This window comes from Protopterus annectens, chromosome 2.part2 (assembly GCF_019279795.1).
Source record: "Protopterus annectens isolate FY-2018-M chromosome 2.part2, PAN1.0, whole genome shotgun sequence".
Taxonomy (NCBI): Eukaryota; Metazoa; Chordata; order Ceratodontiformes; family Protopteridae; genus Protopterus; species Protopterus annectens.
In genome coordinates, this window is record NC_056730.1 from 525,265,951 (window position 1) to 525,283,817 (window position 17,867).

General features: G+C 38.9%; 1 protein-coding gene across 1 annotated transcript in view; it reads right to left on the minus strand.

The window, feature by feature from the left end:
- Positions 1–17,867, minus strand: part of LOC122795699 (retinol dehydrogenase 11-like) — a 429,761-nt gene that overhangs the window by 207,141 nt on the left and 204,753 nt on the right. The window contains exon 3 of the mRNA XM_044063998.1: positions 13,308–13,397. Within this exon, the coding sequence (XP_043919933.1) occupies positions 13,308–13,397 (90 nt within the window). The remainder of the gene's footprint in view (positions 1–13,307; positions 13,398–17,867) is intronic.

The window sequence follows — 17,867 nt, forward strand, 5'->3', positions numbered from 1 at the left end:
ATCCTAACTGTAAATACCAGGAAAAAAGGCGAAACTGCCAAAACTAATGGTTTAAGTAAAGTGCAATTGCGCCTAACTACTGGTACACAGGATACCACTAATAAGGCCACACAACAACTACAAGACAATAAAGATAAAGTCCTATAATGTATATATTCAATAACTATGCAAAAGGTACTAGAATAATGAAAATTTGCAAAACCCTAGCCAGAGCCAAGAGAAGCACATCCAAACTCATCAACGCAGCAAACGAGATCTGGGGATTGCACTGATGCACCATGGGATACCTGCTTAGCCATGAGCCAACCAGAAGTCTTCGAGCTTGAAAATCGGCCAAGTCGGAGCCGAGGATTGGTTCCGAATCCATATGCAAAAATGAAGGTAAGATTGGACTACCTAACATTCATTGTCACCCAACTTATAAGTAGGGTATGACATTCAGGTCCAAGGAAGTTTACAGTTCCACTCTACTTGGCCCTTATTAGATCTACCATTGAGTACTATACCCCCTTTAGCATGTACCTAACCAGACACTTGCAACAGTAGGAATTCCCACAAAGGTTTTTCATAAGGAGAATTCTGGACATGAACACCCTATACTACATCGATCACCCAAAGGTTCCATCTTCGTATTCAGTCTCCTACATGCTGCTGAGAGGCGATCTATTCCTAGCTTAAAGAGCTTCCTTAGACCTAGCCCTGATGGATCTGTTGCACATAAGCAAAACAAACAGCACCAGAACTTAATTTGTGGCATAAACAGAATGTGCTGGAGAGACACATATTTGTACCAAAGAATCCCAGTACAATGGAATAGGCTCCCCATCTATGTAAGATGGCTGGCCCCCATGTCCCTTAAGGAGAGAGGCTGTCAATAAGAAATGTATTATCCTACCCAATAGCAAAAGGGTTTGGGGTGCACAACTAGACTTGTGGCCATTAGCCTAGGAACAACCTATGAACCTTTGAACTGTGAAGAAGTATCTGTATTTGTGAGAAACACCATCACCTCACATCAAATTACCAATGACCCTAACTTGGAGCTCCTGGAGATCTAAATCACCATTAACAAATCCAGCTACTACTTCATTGCTAGCTAAAGATCCTAGTCAATATCTTCCAAAGATTATGGAAATCACCTTATTACTAAGGTCTGTAGATTTAATTTCTGCCATTCACTTAATAGTAAAGGGTCACAGTCCGCTTGAGCGGGCATTTTAAGAATTCTCAAACCCCGAGGCACAATGCCTTCAGCAATACAAGTTTGGAGATGAAATTTCTTAAACTGTGTTCTTTTTAGTTTGAGCAAGACCTCCAGGTCTGACTTTCCCTCTTCCAACCAGGAACAGGTCTGTAAGCTGAGGAAGAGGAGGCTTGAACCATGGACAACAGAGAGGGAGAAGTATGACCAGAAACAAAAGGAAGCACCCAGAAGGAACGGTGAGTCCATACACGATAAAGAAAGTCTTCATGAACAGCAAAAATTAATAGTTAATTTATCAACTTATACTCTATCTAGATATGAATGTAATGTGTTAGAAAAAGGACTTTCTTTTATCCCGACTGCTGACTCTGACATTACTGAAATTGTATTTGACATTAAGTTATTTACACGCAATTTAATGTTGAAAATTATGTATGCTAACAATGGTGAAAATGGGGAATTTATGTTTAAAAAACCTAGCTCTTTTTTACCCAAGTTAAATCCTTTGGTTTCTGCATTTGAACAGTTATGTTTAGATGATGTTTATAGAGTGTTTCATGAACAAAAATTACACCCTAGTAGCAGCAGACAGTGCAATTTATCCATGGATGAATTTACAGCATTAAATAATTTACAAACGAATCCATATATCATGATACGCCCTGCAGACAAGGGAGGACAGATTGTAATTTTGAATAGGGAAGTCTATGACAGGAGAATGCTTGTTTTATTAGCTGATGACACATTTTATAAAGTTATTACTTTATCACAAGTTAATAGAATGGTTGAACATGTACACAACAAGCTAAAGGAAATAGCCAGGATGGGTCTCATTGATGAAGATTTATTAAAATACTTCCTTATATTTAACCCCACTACCCCAGTTCTTCAAGGATTACCCAAGGTACATAAAAATAGGGAAAATCCTACTATGAGGCCCATTGTAGCTGGAAGCAACTGGTGCACTGAGTCCATTTCTATTTTTGTGGAGAAATTCCTTAGGAATTTGATTAAACGGTCAGACTATATCTTGAAGGACACTGAACATTTTGTGAGAGACTTATACAGATTTGCATGTGAAAGAGAGCAACAAGCCTGTAAACAACAAATGCTGTGTTACCCTTGATGTGGTGTCACTTTTCACTGTTATTCCAAATGATTTTGGGATTAATAGTGTAACTCAGTTAATGCTTGAAACCAGGGAGTATGATAGAGATATGGTGGACCTAATACGGTTACTACTAGGTCTGGTACTGGAGAATAATGTGTTCATGTTCAGGGACAAGGTCTACTGGCAATGCAACGGGGTAGCCATGGGAACATCATGCGCTAACAGTTATGCGAATGCTGTAATGTCCAAATGGGAACAAGATAATTTGGTCGTGGGTGACTTTAAAGATGACATATTATTTTTTTGCAGGTTTGTAGATGACCTCTTCCCTTTCTGGGGGGGGGGGGGGGTTTCTATAGAACAGCTAATGATGTTTGTAGACTATATTAATACTTCAACACATTTTCTTAAATTCACCATGAACTGTTCATATACTGAAGTTAGCTTTCTAGATGTCTCGATTATACAAGCACTTAATGGTGCACTGAGCACTAAAATGTTTAGGAAGGGATGTCATGTGAACAGTTTACTAAGAAAAGATAGCATGCACCCTCAATACTTTTTTCGGAATGTTGCACAGAATCAAGCTTACAGGGCCTCTAGGTTGAATGCTAGAGAAACAGATTTTGTGGAACAACTAGACAAGATAAATATAGAACTAGCAGAGAGGGGCTATGATCAGAAAGTTGTTAATCAAAGTATTAGGACAGTGAGAAACTCTAGACACAGTAGAGCCAGACCCTATTTCTCTGAACAGGTAGAGAGTGATTTATGCAACGGGGGTCAACAGAAACAAATCTCACAACCACTTAAAATGTGTTTTAGCTATTCTAGAAATATAAGATACTATACAGACATCATAGGCAAGCATTGGAATATCTTGACATCTGATAAACAAGTTAGCAACCTGATAGGAACACATTCACAGTTCACTTTTAAAAACAAGAAGTTGCTAAGGCGACGACTTTGCAATCCCAGAGACCAAATCAGGACTGAGGATACACCAGGGACTAAACCGTGCACTAGGTGCCAGTTCTGTAAATTTATAAATCAAGATATGGAGTTTCTGCATCCAGACACTGGTGTAACTTGTACACTAAGAACCAGTGCAAGGTGTGATACTTCACATGTGGTTTACCTTGCTACTTGCAAAGTATGCAGTAAATTCTACGTGGGAAAGATAGATAGACTATTAAGGGATAGGATCAGGGAACACCTATACCATATTAAGAAGGGTAGTGTGTTCAATGCTTTAGCAAAACACATTAAAGAAATGAATGATCAACACACCTTTACATTTATGGTATTAGGTAAATGTTATGAGAACTTGAGGAGTGGTGACACCAGAGTTCAAACTGAGAAACTGGAGGCTAAATGGATTGTGAGATTAAGAGCTAACACAGGACATGGTCTTAATGACCATGTACCATTGAGACCCATCCTGAAAAATAGACCATTACGTAGGTAGAATTTGTTACATTTATGTGGTTTACGTGTATTTGTAATATGTATTTTTTGCAATATTGCTTTTATGAAATGTGTTTTTTGTAATGAAGTTTTTGTATATTTTACTATGCATTTTACTGGGGGCTGAATACAATTGTTCTTTGTGCCTTTAAGAGTTTTCTCTTTTTAATCATGTGACTAGCTAATGCTTAATATAAGAATGGGTGTGTTGAATGCTGCTTTTTATACACCTGAAGAAGCCTTGTGGTGAAAGCGCTTGTGTGTCTTGTAATAAATCAGCTGAAGAAACTGGAGCCTTGCCTCTGCCTGCTTTTATTCTTTCAAAAGAAGAAAAATAATTAAAAGTTGTAAGAAATTATCTATCTTAGGACCACTCTGAAACATGTCATCAATGAATTTAAGAGCACTATTAGAAATGTAAAGCAGAGCACAAGCTTAAGTTTGTAGAGATACCAAAGGAAACAACAAATCCCTCTTCATTTATGTTAGGAAATTAAGCAATGCAACAAGCTCTTTTATAATAATATCCCAAATTTAAATCTCAAGGATATAACCAATCTATAAACAGACAAATTAAGCTGTAACTTTACCCCTCCTACCCACATTGCTGTTTCCAGTATTCTTGGAAATTTAGCTTCTCCTGGAATCACTTTGGAATAAATCATAGAAGCCTAGTCAAATGCTAAAAAATAATACTTCCTGGTACCACACAAAATATCAGGATACATTCTCAACAGTGTCATGTATTCACTACCTGAATCTCTACTTAAACTGTTCAACCTCAGCCTATTCACAGGGTTTGTGCCTTATGTCTGGAGAACAGCCACTGTAACTATTTATATAAGGAAGACTGGCATAATGGTTAAGGTGTTTACCTCAAAGACACAGGGTACAATATCTAATTCTCACCTTTGGGAAGTTGGCTAGACTTAAAATGGCCAAGATGAGCAGTTAGTGTAGTGGACTAATACTTAGCTATGAACCTATGAAGAATGAGAGGTCATTCTATACACCTGGGTAGTCATAACCCTTCAACATCCTGAGCCTTACATGCAAAGTTAGGGAATGTATCAGCAGAACTCATTTATGCAGACACTGGCAATTAACTGACTGGACTTGAATCACTTTGGTTTTGTGAAGGGCAGATCCTGTCTGCTGAATCTAGAGAGCTTCTCTGAAAAGGTTACAAAGGTTGTGGAGAGAGGTCATTCCACACATGATCTTTATCTTAATATAGCCATTACTGAAAATTTAGACAAATGTAATGTAAACTCCCATAATGTCCACTGGATTGTAAACTGGTTATCCATAAAATCCCAAGTTGTGAATGTTGATGGTATCCTCTCCAAACCTAAAAATGTAATTATTATAATTGAGCACTACAGGGCTCCCTATTGCAAAGCCAGTACTCAAAATGCCAAGTCTAGAAACACCATAAAAAGAAAAAAGAAACTAACAGGTAAGCTCCCCACACCCCAAACTTATATAAATCAAAATCACCATACCTCAGAGAAAAGGAAATATTTCAGACTTGGTATATGCAAGGTTGCGTTTTTGTTCAGTCTAGCTCTACATTTTTGGAGTCGGCATTATGAATTCTGACATTTTAAGCAGTTATCAAAATGCAGTGATCAATGCTGGGCCCTCTCCTGTTCGGCATTTATTTCACAGACATCTAAGCCAGTATCCCAAAAGTCTGGCTGACCACATTTTCTGATGACAGCAAGATGGCCATCATTATCTGCTTATCCACCGATAGTGAATAGTTCCAGCAAGGGCAGTAATATGCACATACCTGATGTACTGAGAAAGATCTCAAGTGAAATACAAAAAAAGTCCATCTTAGTGGCATTCAGCACAAAAAGCTGTTTTCACCTCATCTACACCTCTTCATTCACAAAAAGATCATAACAAATCTGGGTACTTATGTGGACAATTCTCTCATATTTAATCATTATGTTTCCACCATAGGCAGAAAATCCTAATGTTTGGCTCAATTAACACCCAAGTAAATGTCTTCTACATCCAAAACAGTCATCCATGATGACATGGTTGACAGGCCTCGATGCTTTGTGAGAGATGGCCTCCACTTGTTACCCCTGGGATTCAGGATTCTGGCCACAACTCTTGCCTCCCCATTGTGCCTTTTTTAGGCAATGTCCCACAGACAAATCTTCCAACATAAACAATTTGTCAAAAAACAAATTGAAGGTTATGCTGCTTAACACTAGCTTAACACTAGGAACCTTAACCTGAAAATGCACTCACTCACTGGAGGCTCTCCTAGTACTGGAAGATGCTGACATCTGTGTAGTCATGGAAACTTGGTTCAAGGCTGCAGAGAGAACCCCTGCCTCACCAGGCTATACCTCATTCCACACATTCCGACCCCAAAATGAGGTCGGGGAGACTAAGGGTGGTGGAGTTTCTATTTTCGTTAAAGACAAGCACACCTCCAGACTGTTTTGCCAGCATGATGCACTAGAACTTCTCCAGGTGCAACTGACAATTGGCAAGACACCCATCCAAGTTACAGCCAGCTATAGACCCCTCTTCATGACTCAGGACTCACACTCCTCCTACCTGGACCTACTTGAGTCCACCAAGGTACTCCCTAATACCCTGATCCTTGGTGACTTCAACTACCCCACCATAAAATGGGTGAACTATTCCTGCTCTAATGCACTCACCCAACCATTCCTTTACTTCATTAGTTCTAAAGCACTAGACCAGCTTGTCTCATCCCCCACTAGGGGACATACTGTAGCATTCTAGACATGATTCTCACCAACATGGGCGACTGCTGCACCACCCCTGTAGTAAGTTCTTCCCTGGTGAGATCAGACCATCGGTCTTTCTCATTCGAGGTGTCTATCCCATCCAACCCCCACCCACCCCAGCTGTAACCAGGCTAAAAACTTCTCAAAAAATTACCTTCTAAGGGAGGGTATCGGTAGCTTCACACTACCATCCCCCTCGGAGGAGGAAGACAAATATGTTGAACAGTATGCCAAGCACCTGTAGAACTGCATGGACTCAGCCATACCCAACAGAACTAAAACCTGCTCCTCAAGGAAACACAAACCTATGTGGTGGACATCCTCTATCAACAGGCTTTACAACAAAGGGAAGAAACTGTTGTCCTAGGGTAAAACGGCCCAAATTCCCAACTGGAAAAACACCCTCCTTAGCCTCAACAAGCAAATTAGATCACTAGTGAAAGCCTCCAAAGCCAATTATGAATTGAAGCTAGCCTCCAAAACAAAGGCTAATGACAAAGCCTTTTTTCAATTACATCATAAACCTCAATGGCAAAGCTCAGGTTTGTTCTGAATTAGTTCTTAACGGTACCACTTACATTGATCCTTTTGACTTAGCCAACCTGCTAGCAGATAGGTTCAGCACAAACTTCACCACCCCATCCCCCCAAAGGCCCATTTAACATCCCTGATACTTTTCCTGCACCTCATATCTCCATAGATCAAGTGTTAAAGGCCCTATCCAAGGCAAAGAATACAGCTTCCATGGGACCTGAGAGTATTCCAGCCTGTTTTCTGCAACATCTCCAGCAAGAACTAGCTTTGCCATTGAGCACCCTATTCAACCATAACCTAAGTACAGGCTTTGTCATCCTTTTGCACAAAGGTGGTGCCACTACTGACCCTGGAAACTATCACCCCATTAGCTTGACAAGTCTTAACTGTAAGGCCATGGAGTGTATTATTATGGACCTCATAAACAAGGACACAGGCAATCTCCAAGCACTTGACCCTACCCAGTTTGGATTTGTCAAGGGCAGAACTTGCCTGTTGAATCTGGTTGACTTTTTTGACTGTCACTAAGGGACTGGATGAGGGAAAGTCACTACATAGAGCTTACCTTGACTTGGCCAAAGCCTTTGACACAATCCCCCACTCGGGCATCATCGAAAAGCTAACACAACTTGGCGTAAATCCCTATCTCATCAGGTAGGTGGCCAACTGGCTCACTGATAGGACCCACAGGGTCAAAATAGGTGCCATTACCTCCAACAGCAGACCTGTCACTAGTGGTGTCCCGCAGAGATCTGTCCTGGACCCCTATTGTTTGGCATTTCAGCACAGGCAGAAAAACTTAAATACACAGACACATATAAGGGAAAAGTGCAAAATAAGCAATTTACTGATGACCCAAAAAAGTTTTATAGAGAATTGGGAAATAAGGTATAAGGAATTGAAAGACCGCCAAAAAAGAGGAAGGAGATACATTTTGGAGAAGTATCTAGGAAGATCCTGTGGAACATAACAAAGATGCTACATGGATAGAAGAAGTAAAAGAAAGAATAAGAAGTTTAAAGGTACAGGATATGAAATGGGATGAAATAACACCAGAGAGATTGAAACAAAGGTAAGAAAAGCCTCTAAAAGGAAACCCCCAGGCCCAGATGCAGTACCTAACTTTTGGATAAAAGTATTAACATCTTTGCACAAGGATTTAGCCATGAGTAACAACTATTTATATGCGCACCCTGAACAAACACTACACTGGCTAACAACAGGCAAAACAATGCTCTACCTGCAAGCTACCCTAAAAATTATAGACCAATAACTTGCCTTCCGACGACGTATAAACTATACATGGGAAATGATGTTGACAGAGTCTATAGTCATTTAGAAGAAAACTCAATTATGGCAGTAGAACAAAATGGCAATAAAAGAAAGTCATATGGAACAAAGGATCATTTGTTGTTAAATAAAGTTATAGTAGAGAACTGTAAAAAGGGGAAGAATCTAAGAATGGCATGGATTGACTACAAAAAGCATTTGATAGTATCCCACATTCATGGATAAAAGAGTGCTTAAAAATGTAAAAGATACACCCTCACTGATTGACTACATTACATTAACCATGAAACAATGGCAGACCACTTTGCAATTAAGCCATGATAAAGGACAGATTATTTCCTAGGGATAAAAATTCTAAGGGGGATATTCCAGGGTGACTCTCTGTCACCGTTGCTATTCTGCCTTACCATTAATCCATTAAGCTGTTTACTTAACAGCTTAGGCCATGACTACAATTTGGCTCCTAGAAAACAACAAAGTCTAATGACTTCTCATCTTCTCTTTGTCAATGATTTAAAACAGTATAGCTCATCAGATGAGGAACCGAAAGCACAGCTGCAGGTTGTCAAAACTTTTTCAGATGATATTAGAATGTCATTTGGTCCTGATAAATGTGCAAAAGCAACCTTTAAAAAAGGAAAACTGCAACACTAGGAAAACATCAGTTTGGGACAAGAATGTGATATAAAAGAACTTGAGCAAGAGGGAGTGTATAAATACTTGGGAATTTATGAGGGATCAGCAATAAAACATGAACAAATGTGAATAAAACTCAGTAAGGAATAAGTTAGAAGACTTAAATTAATCCTGAGAACAACACTGACATCTAGGAACAAGATCCAAGCTATAAATCAGTTTGCTCTTCCTGTCCTAACGTACAGTTTTGGAGTTACTGACTGGCCCCAAAAAAGTGCTGGATAGATTAGATATTAAAACAAGAAGGATGCTTCATGCTCACCAAATGATTTATAAAAATCAATGTATACCAAGATTGTATATTCCCCGTTCCGAAGGAGGGATGGGCCTCCTTGAAATTGATTACATGTATAGATCTGCAATTGTGGGACTCCACACATATCTACTGACCTCACAAAATCTATATGCAGTGAAAGTTTTGAAACATGAGGAGAATAAATCTAAGATGACTTCTCTGCATAATTTAGTATAAACATATCAACGTCAAGCAAGAATGGAAATCAAACCAGAAGTAGATAAAAACCAGGCAGCAACTGAATGTGCCAAAAAAACAAAAGAAAGAATATAAGGTGAAGGACCAGATGAGAAGGCAAAAAATGTGGAAGAAACATAAATATAGTTGCAACTATAGAAAACGTATGGAAGAGCCTCATGTTGATCAAGAATGAATGCAGGAATGGTTAAGGAGAGGCGAATTCAAACCAAAAAATGAAAGGTTAATATTGGTAGCCCAGGATAGTGGGCTACATACACGCTGGTTTCCAAAGTCCATTGAACATGTGGGAGAAACAAATGTAGGTTTTGTACAACCAAATTAGAAACAGTCACACACCTTGTTGCTGGTTGCAACACACTAATGGCAGAAGGACTGTATACTGAAAGGCATAATAATGCGACGAGACTGTTGCACTGGGGATTGTGCAAACATTATGGTATCAAAATGGCTGAAAAACACTGGAAACAAGCCACAAGGCAGCATAGAAAATGATGAAGTTTATATCACATGGGATCACCCATTACCAACAGTTCAAAAGATAGATGCTAGAAAACTGGATATAGTGGTCCAAGAAAAGACAAAAGTAGCACTGATCATTGAAATTGTCACACCCAGTGACTATAGTGTCTTGTGTACAGAGAAAGACAAAGTCATAAAATACCAGGATCTGCATGCAGAAGCGAGAGCAATGTGGAAGAAAGATACCCAGACAGTTCCAATAGTGTAGTAGGAGCAACGGGTCTTATAAAAAATAATTTACAATCACATTTAGATATGCTACCAATCCATGTAATTCTGTATGAACTGCAGGAGTCATTACTGGGTAAGACTGCAATGCAAATTGTAGATTGCTACAGATCCCCCACCATGCCCCAGGATTCCCACTCCTCATTTCTTGATACACTGGAAAATATTAGGGTACAACCTAACACCCTAATAATGTGCAATTTCAACTACCCCACCATTAACTGGGAAAACTCCTCATATACCAACTCTTGTGCTCAACATTTTGTGGAATTCATAAATTCCAATGCTTTGGATCAGCTTATCCACACCCCCGCCAGGGGCAGCAATATCCTAGACCTGGTCATTACCAACATGGGCAACCGGTGTTCCACACCAGAGGTCAATTCCTTTTTGGTCAGATCCGACCACAAGCAAATCACCCTAGACATACACATCCCTCCCCCACCCCACATTACGGAAACCACCATAAAAAATTTCTCCAAAGCCAACTTCACGCTTCTTAAGACAGAAGTGGCAAACTTCACGACACCCATGCTGAAGAACAATAGAGATACGACTGCTGAATCCTATACAATTGCACTTTATAAGCACTTACACGAGTGCATGGATCATGCAATCCCTAACAGAACCAAAATGCTATCCTCCAAAAAAAGGAAGCAAATCTGGTGGTCCCCTGCTATAAACAAACTCTACAACAGAAGAAAGAAACTGTTGCAAAAAAGAGTAAAATCCCATGATTGGAGGAACTCCATGGTCAGCCTCCATAAGAAGAAGAGATCCCTCATAAAATCCTCCAAAGCTAGTTACAAAAACAAAATCGCCACTGATTCTAAAGACAACCACAAAGCATTCTATAGCTATGTCAAGAATCTCAATGGCAACACTCAGATCTGCTCTGAGTTACAGCACAATGGCACTAAATATACAGAACCAACTGATATTGCCAACATCCTGTCAGATAGGTTCAGTGCTAACTTTACCCCTCTCTCATCCCCTAAAGGGCCCATCTCTATCCCGGAAGAATGCAAAGTACCTGTAATCACGGCTGCACAGGTAAAAAACACACTCTCCAAAGCCAAGAACACAACATCCATGGGACCTGACAACATCCCAGGCTGCATTCTACATGAACTACAGAATGAACTGGCACCCCACCTAAGTACCATGTTCAATCATAGCTTCACCTCAGGCTTTGTGCCCACTGAATGGTGCACAACAACGGTTATCCCACTCCACAAAGGGGGAGTCACCATGGACCCTGGGAACTACCGCCCCATTAGCCTGACGAGCCTGGTTTGCAAGGCTATGGAGCGTATCATCATGGAACTTATAAACAATGACATTGGTAATCTCCAAACTCTGGACCCTACCCAGTTCTGGTTTGTAAAAGGCAGATCATGTCTCCTAAACCTGATAGACTTCTTTGCAGCGGTCACCAAAGCTGTAGATGAGGGTAAGGTGGTTCGCACAGCCTATCTAGATCTCGCCAAGGCTTTCGACACTATCCCCCACTCAGGCATTATAGACAAACTCACCAAAATAGGTATGAATCCCTAAGCCACAAGATGGGTTGCCAACTGGCTCACTGATAGAACCCACACTGTGAAAGTAGCAGACTCTAAATCCAACTTCAGACCAGTGACAAGTGGAGTACCACAGGGTTCAGTCCTAGGTCCTCTCCTGTTTGGTATCTACTTCTCTGAAGTACAGGCTAACACAGAAGGTCTTTGGCTAACAAAGTTTGCAGATGACTGCAAACTAGGAGCCATAATCAAAACTCCTAACGATGTGGGGCCTCACTGAGACAGATGCCTGGTGTCAAAGCCATGGCCTCAAGCTCAATGCCAAAAAGTGCATTGTCATCCCTTTTGGTAAAAACTCTGTACCCATGAACTACCACATAGGCGGTTGTCTACTTAACGCCAAAAGTGTGATAAGATACCTTGGGACACAGGTAGACAGTAGTCTCTCCTTTGATAATCACATCGCCACAGTAGTCAGGAAATCCTTCTACGTGGCACACCTCATCACAAAAGATTTCTCATCCAGGAAAAAAGAGGTCATTGTTCCCCTCTACTAATCACTCATTAGACCCATTATAGAGTACAATGCCCCTTTTGGTATGTACCTCACAAGACATCTACAACAACTGGAAAGGCCACAGAAATACCTCACAAAGAGGATTACTGGCCTCAATCAGATGCCTTACTCAGACCGTCTCAAAAAACTCCAGCTTTACTCCATCGCATATCGCCTACTCAGAGGTGATCTCTGCCTAACATACAAAGCTATGTCAAACCCAGAGCTGTTGGACATGCTCCACATAAAGAAATCCCAATCCCTCTGAGGTACACGCTCTAGGGACCTAAACCTTGTCACCACAATAAACAGAACATACTGGAGGGATAGATTCCTATCCCAGAGACTTCCCATACTCTGGAACAAACTACCTATCTATATCAAACAAAGCTCCTCATTAGCACTCTTCAAGAAAAATATTGATGACTGGATGGGAGATAGGAAATTCACCCCGGGGATCACTTCCGTGTCTCTGCTTGACAGGGGTACAGGAAAATAATTTTCTTGGTTGGCAAAAGCCAGGGTATTTGGCTAGGCTTATATAGGCCCTAGGGCCAATAGCCTAGTACCTACCTATGAACCTATGTCTGATGGGGGAGAGATTGAGGGTTGGAAAGAATGAAAAGAAAATGTATTTGGAAAGTGGGGCAGGAGACACTGATTGAGTCTGTTAGTTTGATTCCATAATTTTTAAAGATGGAAATTTTCAAAATGATTCACAAAGTTTTCAGTTTCTGTAGCTCTAAAGAAGCACACTATGTACTATATATATTATTTTTCAAATAGATTGTCAATGCAGTTTGATATTTGTACAGTATTTTGCAACACATACCCCAAAAATAAATCTGTCAAAAAAGAGCTTCTATTTCTTTTGGTTGGTAAAGGAGTAGCTGCATCTCTTACCCAATAAAAGGTTTGTAAGTAGGAAGGGTCCCAGATGATTTGTGGAATAAGTGATTTCAAATCCTTCATCAGTGGTTCCCTTTGGAAGACCTGCATTGTACAAAAGGGAATAAACAGCTGAGTAGAATAATAATGTTGCAGCAATGTTTTACTCAAAACATAATTTTAATGTTGATAGAATGCTCAAAGTATGCTAAATTGTGCTGTTCTTTTGATGGAAAGTAAAATTCAGAACCAAGGACCAAAGGTCAAAAAAAAAAGAAGGGATCTTTGCTGTCAGCTACTATAATGACAGACATCAGAAGTGAAGGTCTAAACATGTGGCTCAGAATGTTGTTGTCAAATACAATGCCATTTAAAACAGAAGAATAGAACATATACATGTAAAACACCTCAGCCAGATAAAGAGCATCCAAACGCATTTAAAGAGTTCATGCAAGTGCCTAACACACCTGTTGCAGATGTGTTTGTTACCATTCTTCTGCACTAGATTTAACCAACAGTATCGTACAGAACTTGCCGTATTTGAATACTATTATTATTATTATTATTATTATTATTATTATTATTATTATAAGGCATCCAGTTTGCTTGCTAGTAATAAATCTGAAATAACATGAGGTGCCTTGCTGATGCTGAATTCTAATTTTGGCATTTACATCATTACTATGATCCTTTTCACTTTAAACCATGCTGCTTCTGGTTGTATGACACATTACCTGAATAGGTTGTTGTTTAAATCTTAAAATCACATGCTATCTTTTCTATTGTTTTTATCTGAAAAAGTTTTGAAAAACAAAGTACGCTAGTTTCATTTCTGTGTGCATTCTGACAACCTTGCTTTGCTCAGCTGGTCAGTGTCTTTTCTTCAGTCTTCGCTACACTGGAGATACAACAGGTTATATTAAGCATCTTAACAGATGAAGTTAGGAGGAATGAAATTATACCAAAATGCATTTATGAGATTGTAACTATTTTAGTTATGAATTATGAAATGTTTAAACATTAATATGATCAGTAATACATCCATAAAATGGGTTGCAGTTACTGAAGGCTGGCATGATGAACATCAGGCTGACAGAATAACAAAGGGATGCACTTCAGCAAGCAAATCTGCCCACCAACTTTAAGCAATGGGGATAGTTTCTGGCCTTCACCAAGTGCTCCCTGATAATGCACAACTCCCCCCTCCTCCTGGAAAAGAGTGAGCGGGCTACATCACTTCAGTGCTCTCCCTCATTTACTGGCTCTTCCAGTGCAGAGGATGTGAAGTGAACTCTGGTCACTTGGTTCACAGTCAGGGCTCTGTCCCTTTGTCCCACCATACTAGGCTAGGATTAATTTGTGGAAGGTAGAAATACAGGCATGCTAGACTAAGTACTGATTATTAAATCTAGCATAAGATTACAGATTTGATACAGTAAGTCAAAGTGACTGCAGTTTATGTACGCAGTTTTGATAACCCAGTACATGTACAGTCATAGTTAATTTTATATGTAATACACACACACACACACACACACACACACACACACACACTTACTTATTTTTATTTATTTAACATTTGTTGACCAGGTTAATCTCACTTGGGTAGTAGCCTTTTTTTTTCAGGGGAGACTCAATGTGCGATTTAAACTACAATGGAAAATTTGTTCAGGGCATCGGGGAACTCCGCTACTTGCCATTTTTGTGAATGGGACCTATTTTGGAGAAGTAGAGTTACAGAGACAGCCCAGAGAAACAGAAGGCAGATGGAGAGAAAAGGAGGTTATGGAGTAGTGAATGAAATGAAGGAGAAAGCAAATATTGAAACAGGAGAATATGTGCAGGATTCTGAGGAAATGTTTCAAAGAAACCTGTTTAATGGAGATAACTCATCAAATGATGGATGTGTAATTATAGCCCTTCAGTCAGGAGGGTTGCAGGATGATTTACTTAAAGAAATAGTGGTGCAGAGTGAGCCATAAAATTAAGGAGATGTTTCCTGGGGGGACATTATGGAGAAAATACAAAAGGAGGATGCAGAGACAATCCTGAAGATTAATGGCGAGATGGAAAGAAAAACATATGGAGAGAAAGTAAAAGAAGGCAAAAGTGGAGTAGCAGAAAAGAAGGTCGTAGAAAATTAAAAATGGAAGTACACGGCAAGGATTCACAGTAAAGGAGACAAAGAAATGGACAGGTATGAAGTGTGGGCCAATTTAATAGCTCTTTTGGATGTAAAAAGCACATGAGGTAGGAGCATTTATTCTTATTAACAAAGAGACATTTTGTGACATTATATCAGACTGTTTTTCAATACAAAAAAATTCTTGGAGAATATGAAAAAAGAAAGACTATTACTCATGGAATCTTTATGTGATAAAAGCATTTAACAGAGAAACAAAAAAGTAGATTTATGTTTAACTCCAAACAGAGGTAGAAAGAGAGACTTTGAAAGGATATTTGAAAGCTTTATGTAAAAAAGTAGTGGACACTGCAAAAGTTTATGACAAAAAAGGGTTTATGGACTGGTGGCTGGAACTGTAATATTGTGGAGGGGGATAGGGGTGTTATACTGGGGACAACCAAAAACATTTCTTATTGTGGGAAAGACGGACATTTGATAAGTAGTTGTGACAAAAGAAAATGTTATATGTGTGGGGAAATGGGATATGATGCAAAAAATGTGAACTGAAATGATATAAATGTAGCAAAACTGGACATTTATGGATGGATAGATGGCAAAAATGAAAATAATGGTAAGGAAAAGGAAAAAGAGAAGAAGAGCAAAGAGAAGAACTTTTAGAAGCAGTAGAAACAAACAAAAAACTGGATGAGAAAAAAATAATGAGGGCATACAGGAAGGTTCTGAAATAAGTGATGAAAAAGACAAACTACAATGTAGTAAAAGGGAAAAATAGAATTAGATTGGTAAAAGGGTAAAAGAAAGAAACAGAAAATTTAAAGGAATAAGTACAAAAGAAAAAGAAAGGAAATGGATAAAAAAGAATACATACTGACCAAGATTTCGGGCTTGGTGTAGTGGTTAAGGTGTTTGACTCAGACACGACACAGAGTTTGATTCTCACCCTTAGGAAACAAATGTGTTATGCTTGGAATGGCCTATTAAAAAACTAACACAATAATTAACTATAAAATTATGAAAACATGGATCTAAGGAAAAGGGGAAATGAAAAATTTAAAATGCTTTCTGTAAATGTGAATAGAATTAAGAATATAGTAAGAAGAAAAGGAATTTTGGAGTGGCATAGTACATGTGATATATTTATATATATATATATATATATATATATATATATATATATATATATAGTACTTACATATTATCGCAACCAGATTTTCAGCACTTGCAACTTTTGCATTCTGTCAACAGTTGTGCAGCTTTTGTTTTCAGAAAGAAAAATCAACGAATCAACAATAAGTAATGCTTGTTGAAGTGTTGGAATTGTATTTTTAGGCAGTTAAATACCTTTAGTGAGGCTTCTGGCCATTTATAAACATTTCAAATTTACAGACAAGTAGCAAGACCTTTACAAGCAGTCGCTGCTGATAGTAAGAATGATGACTATTTTTTTACTAACCCGAGTTTAAATCTGATGACTAAACAATGAGAAATGCTAGTTGATTCCCCTAATACACACACACACACACACACACACACACACACACACACACACACACACACACACACACACACACACACACACACACACACACACACACACACACACACACACACACACACACACACACACACACACCACAGGAATGTAGTTGATACTGCAAAGGAATGCAAAATACGAGTTCAAGACAACTGGCCTAATTTCTCCCTCAGATACTGCAGAAAAGTGGGAATACTCTATGCAAAAAGTAAACATCTAAAACTTGCACGTTTTCCCTACGATCCAAATAGCAGTTAAATAGCTCGTTAAAATCATATGGAGGAATAAAATAAAAGTTGAGTATTGGCAATGAGCATTCACAGGGATCTGTCTTGCGGCGCAGCAGAATGGAGTTCACCGCAAAAGTGTGACAAGCGAGGCAGGAGTTGACAAATTTACAGTTATTCCTCTCCCTGCCTCATACTGTGTGTGGCACATTAGCTGTAACTTGCTTACACTCCCCTTTCCACCTTAATACAACTGTTTTCCATGACACAGCATGACTTTCACAAGCAAGAAAATCTGGTTGCGATAATATATATATATATATATATATATATATATATATATACATACATATATATAAAATTAAACTACAAGACACAAACTTTTTAACAAATGAAGAAAGATTACAAACAGAGAAACTCTGGGGAGGAAAGATAATCTGGAATTTAGGAAATGAGAGATGCTCTGGAATAGCCATATTCAGTAGATATACAGTAATAATATTAGATGAAACTTTAGCAAAAATTGGAAGGTTAAAGGTTTGTAGATTTAAAATGCAATTAGCATGTCTACAGAATTATAGCACTGTATGCTTCTATTAACTGTTAAGAAAGGGAAAGCTTATTTTATCAGATTTTAACTGTGATTTAAGAGGCAAGCATAAAAAGAA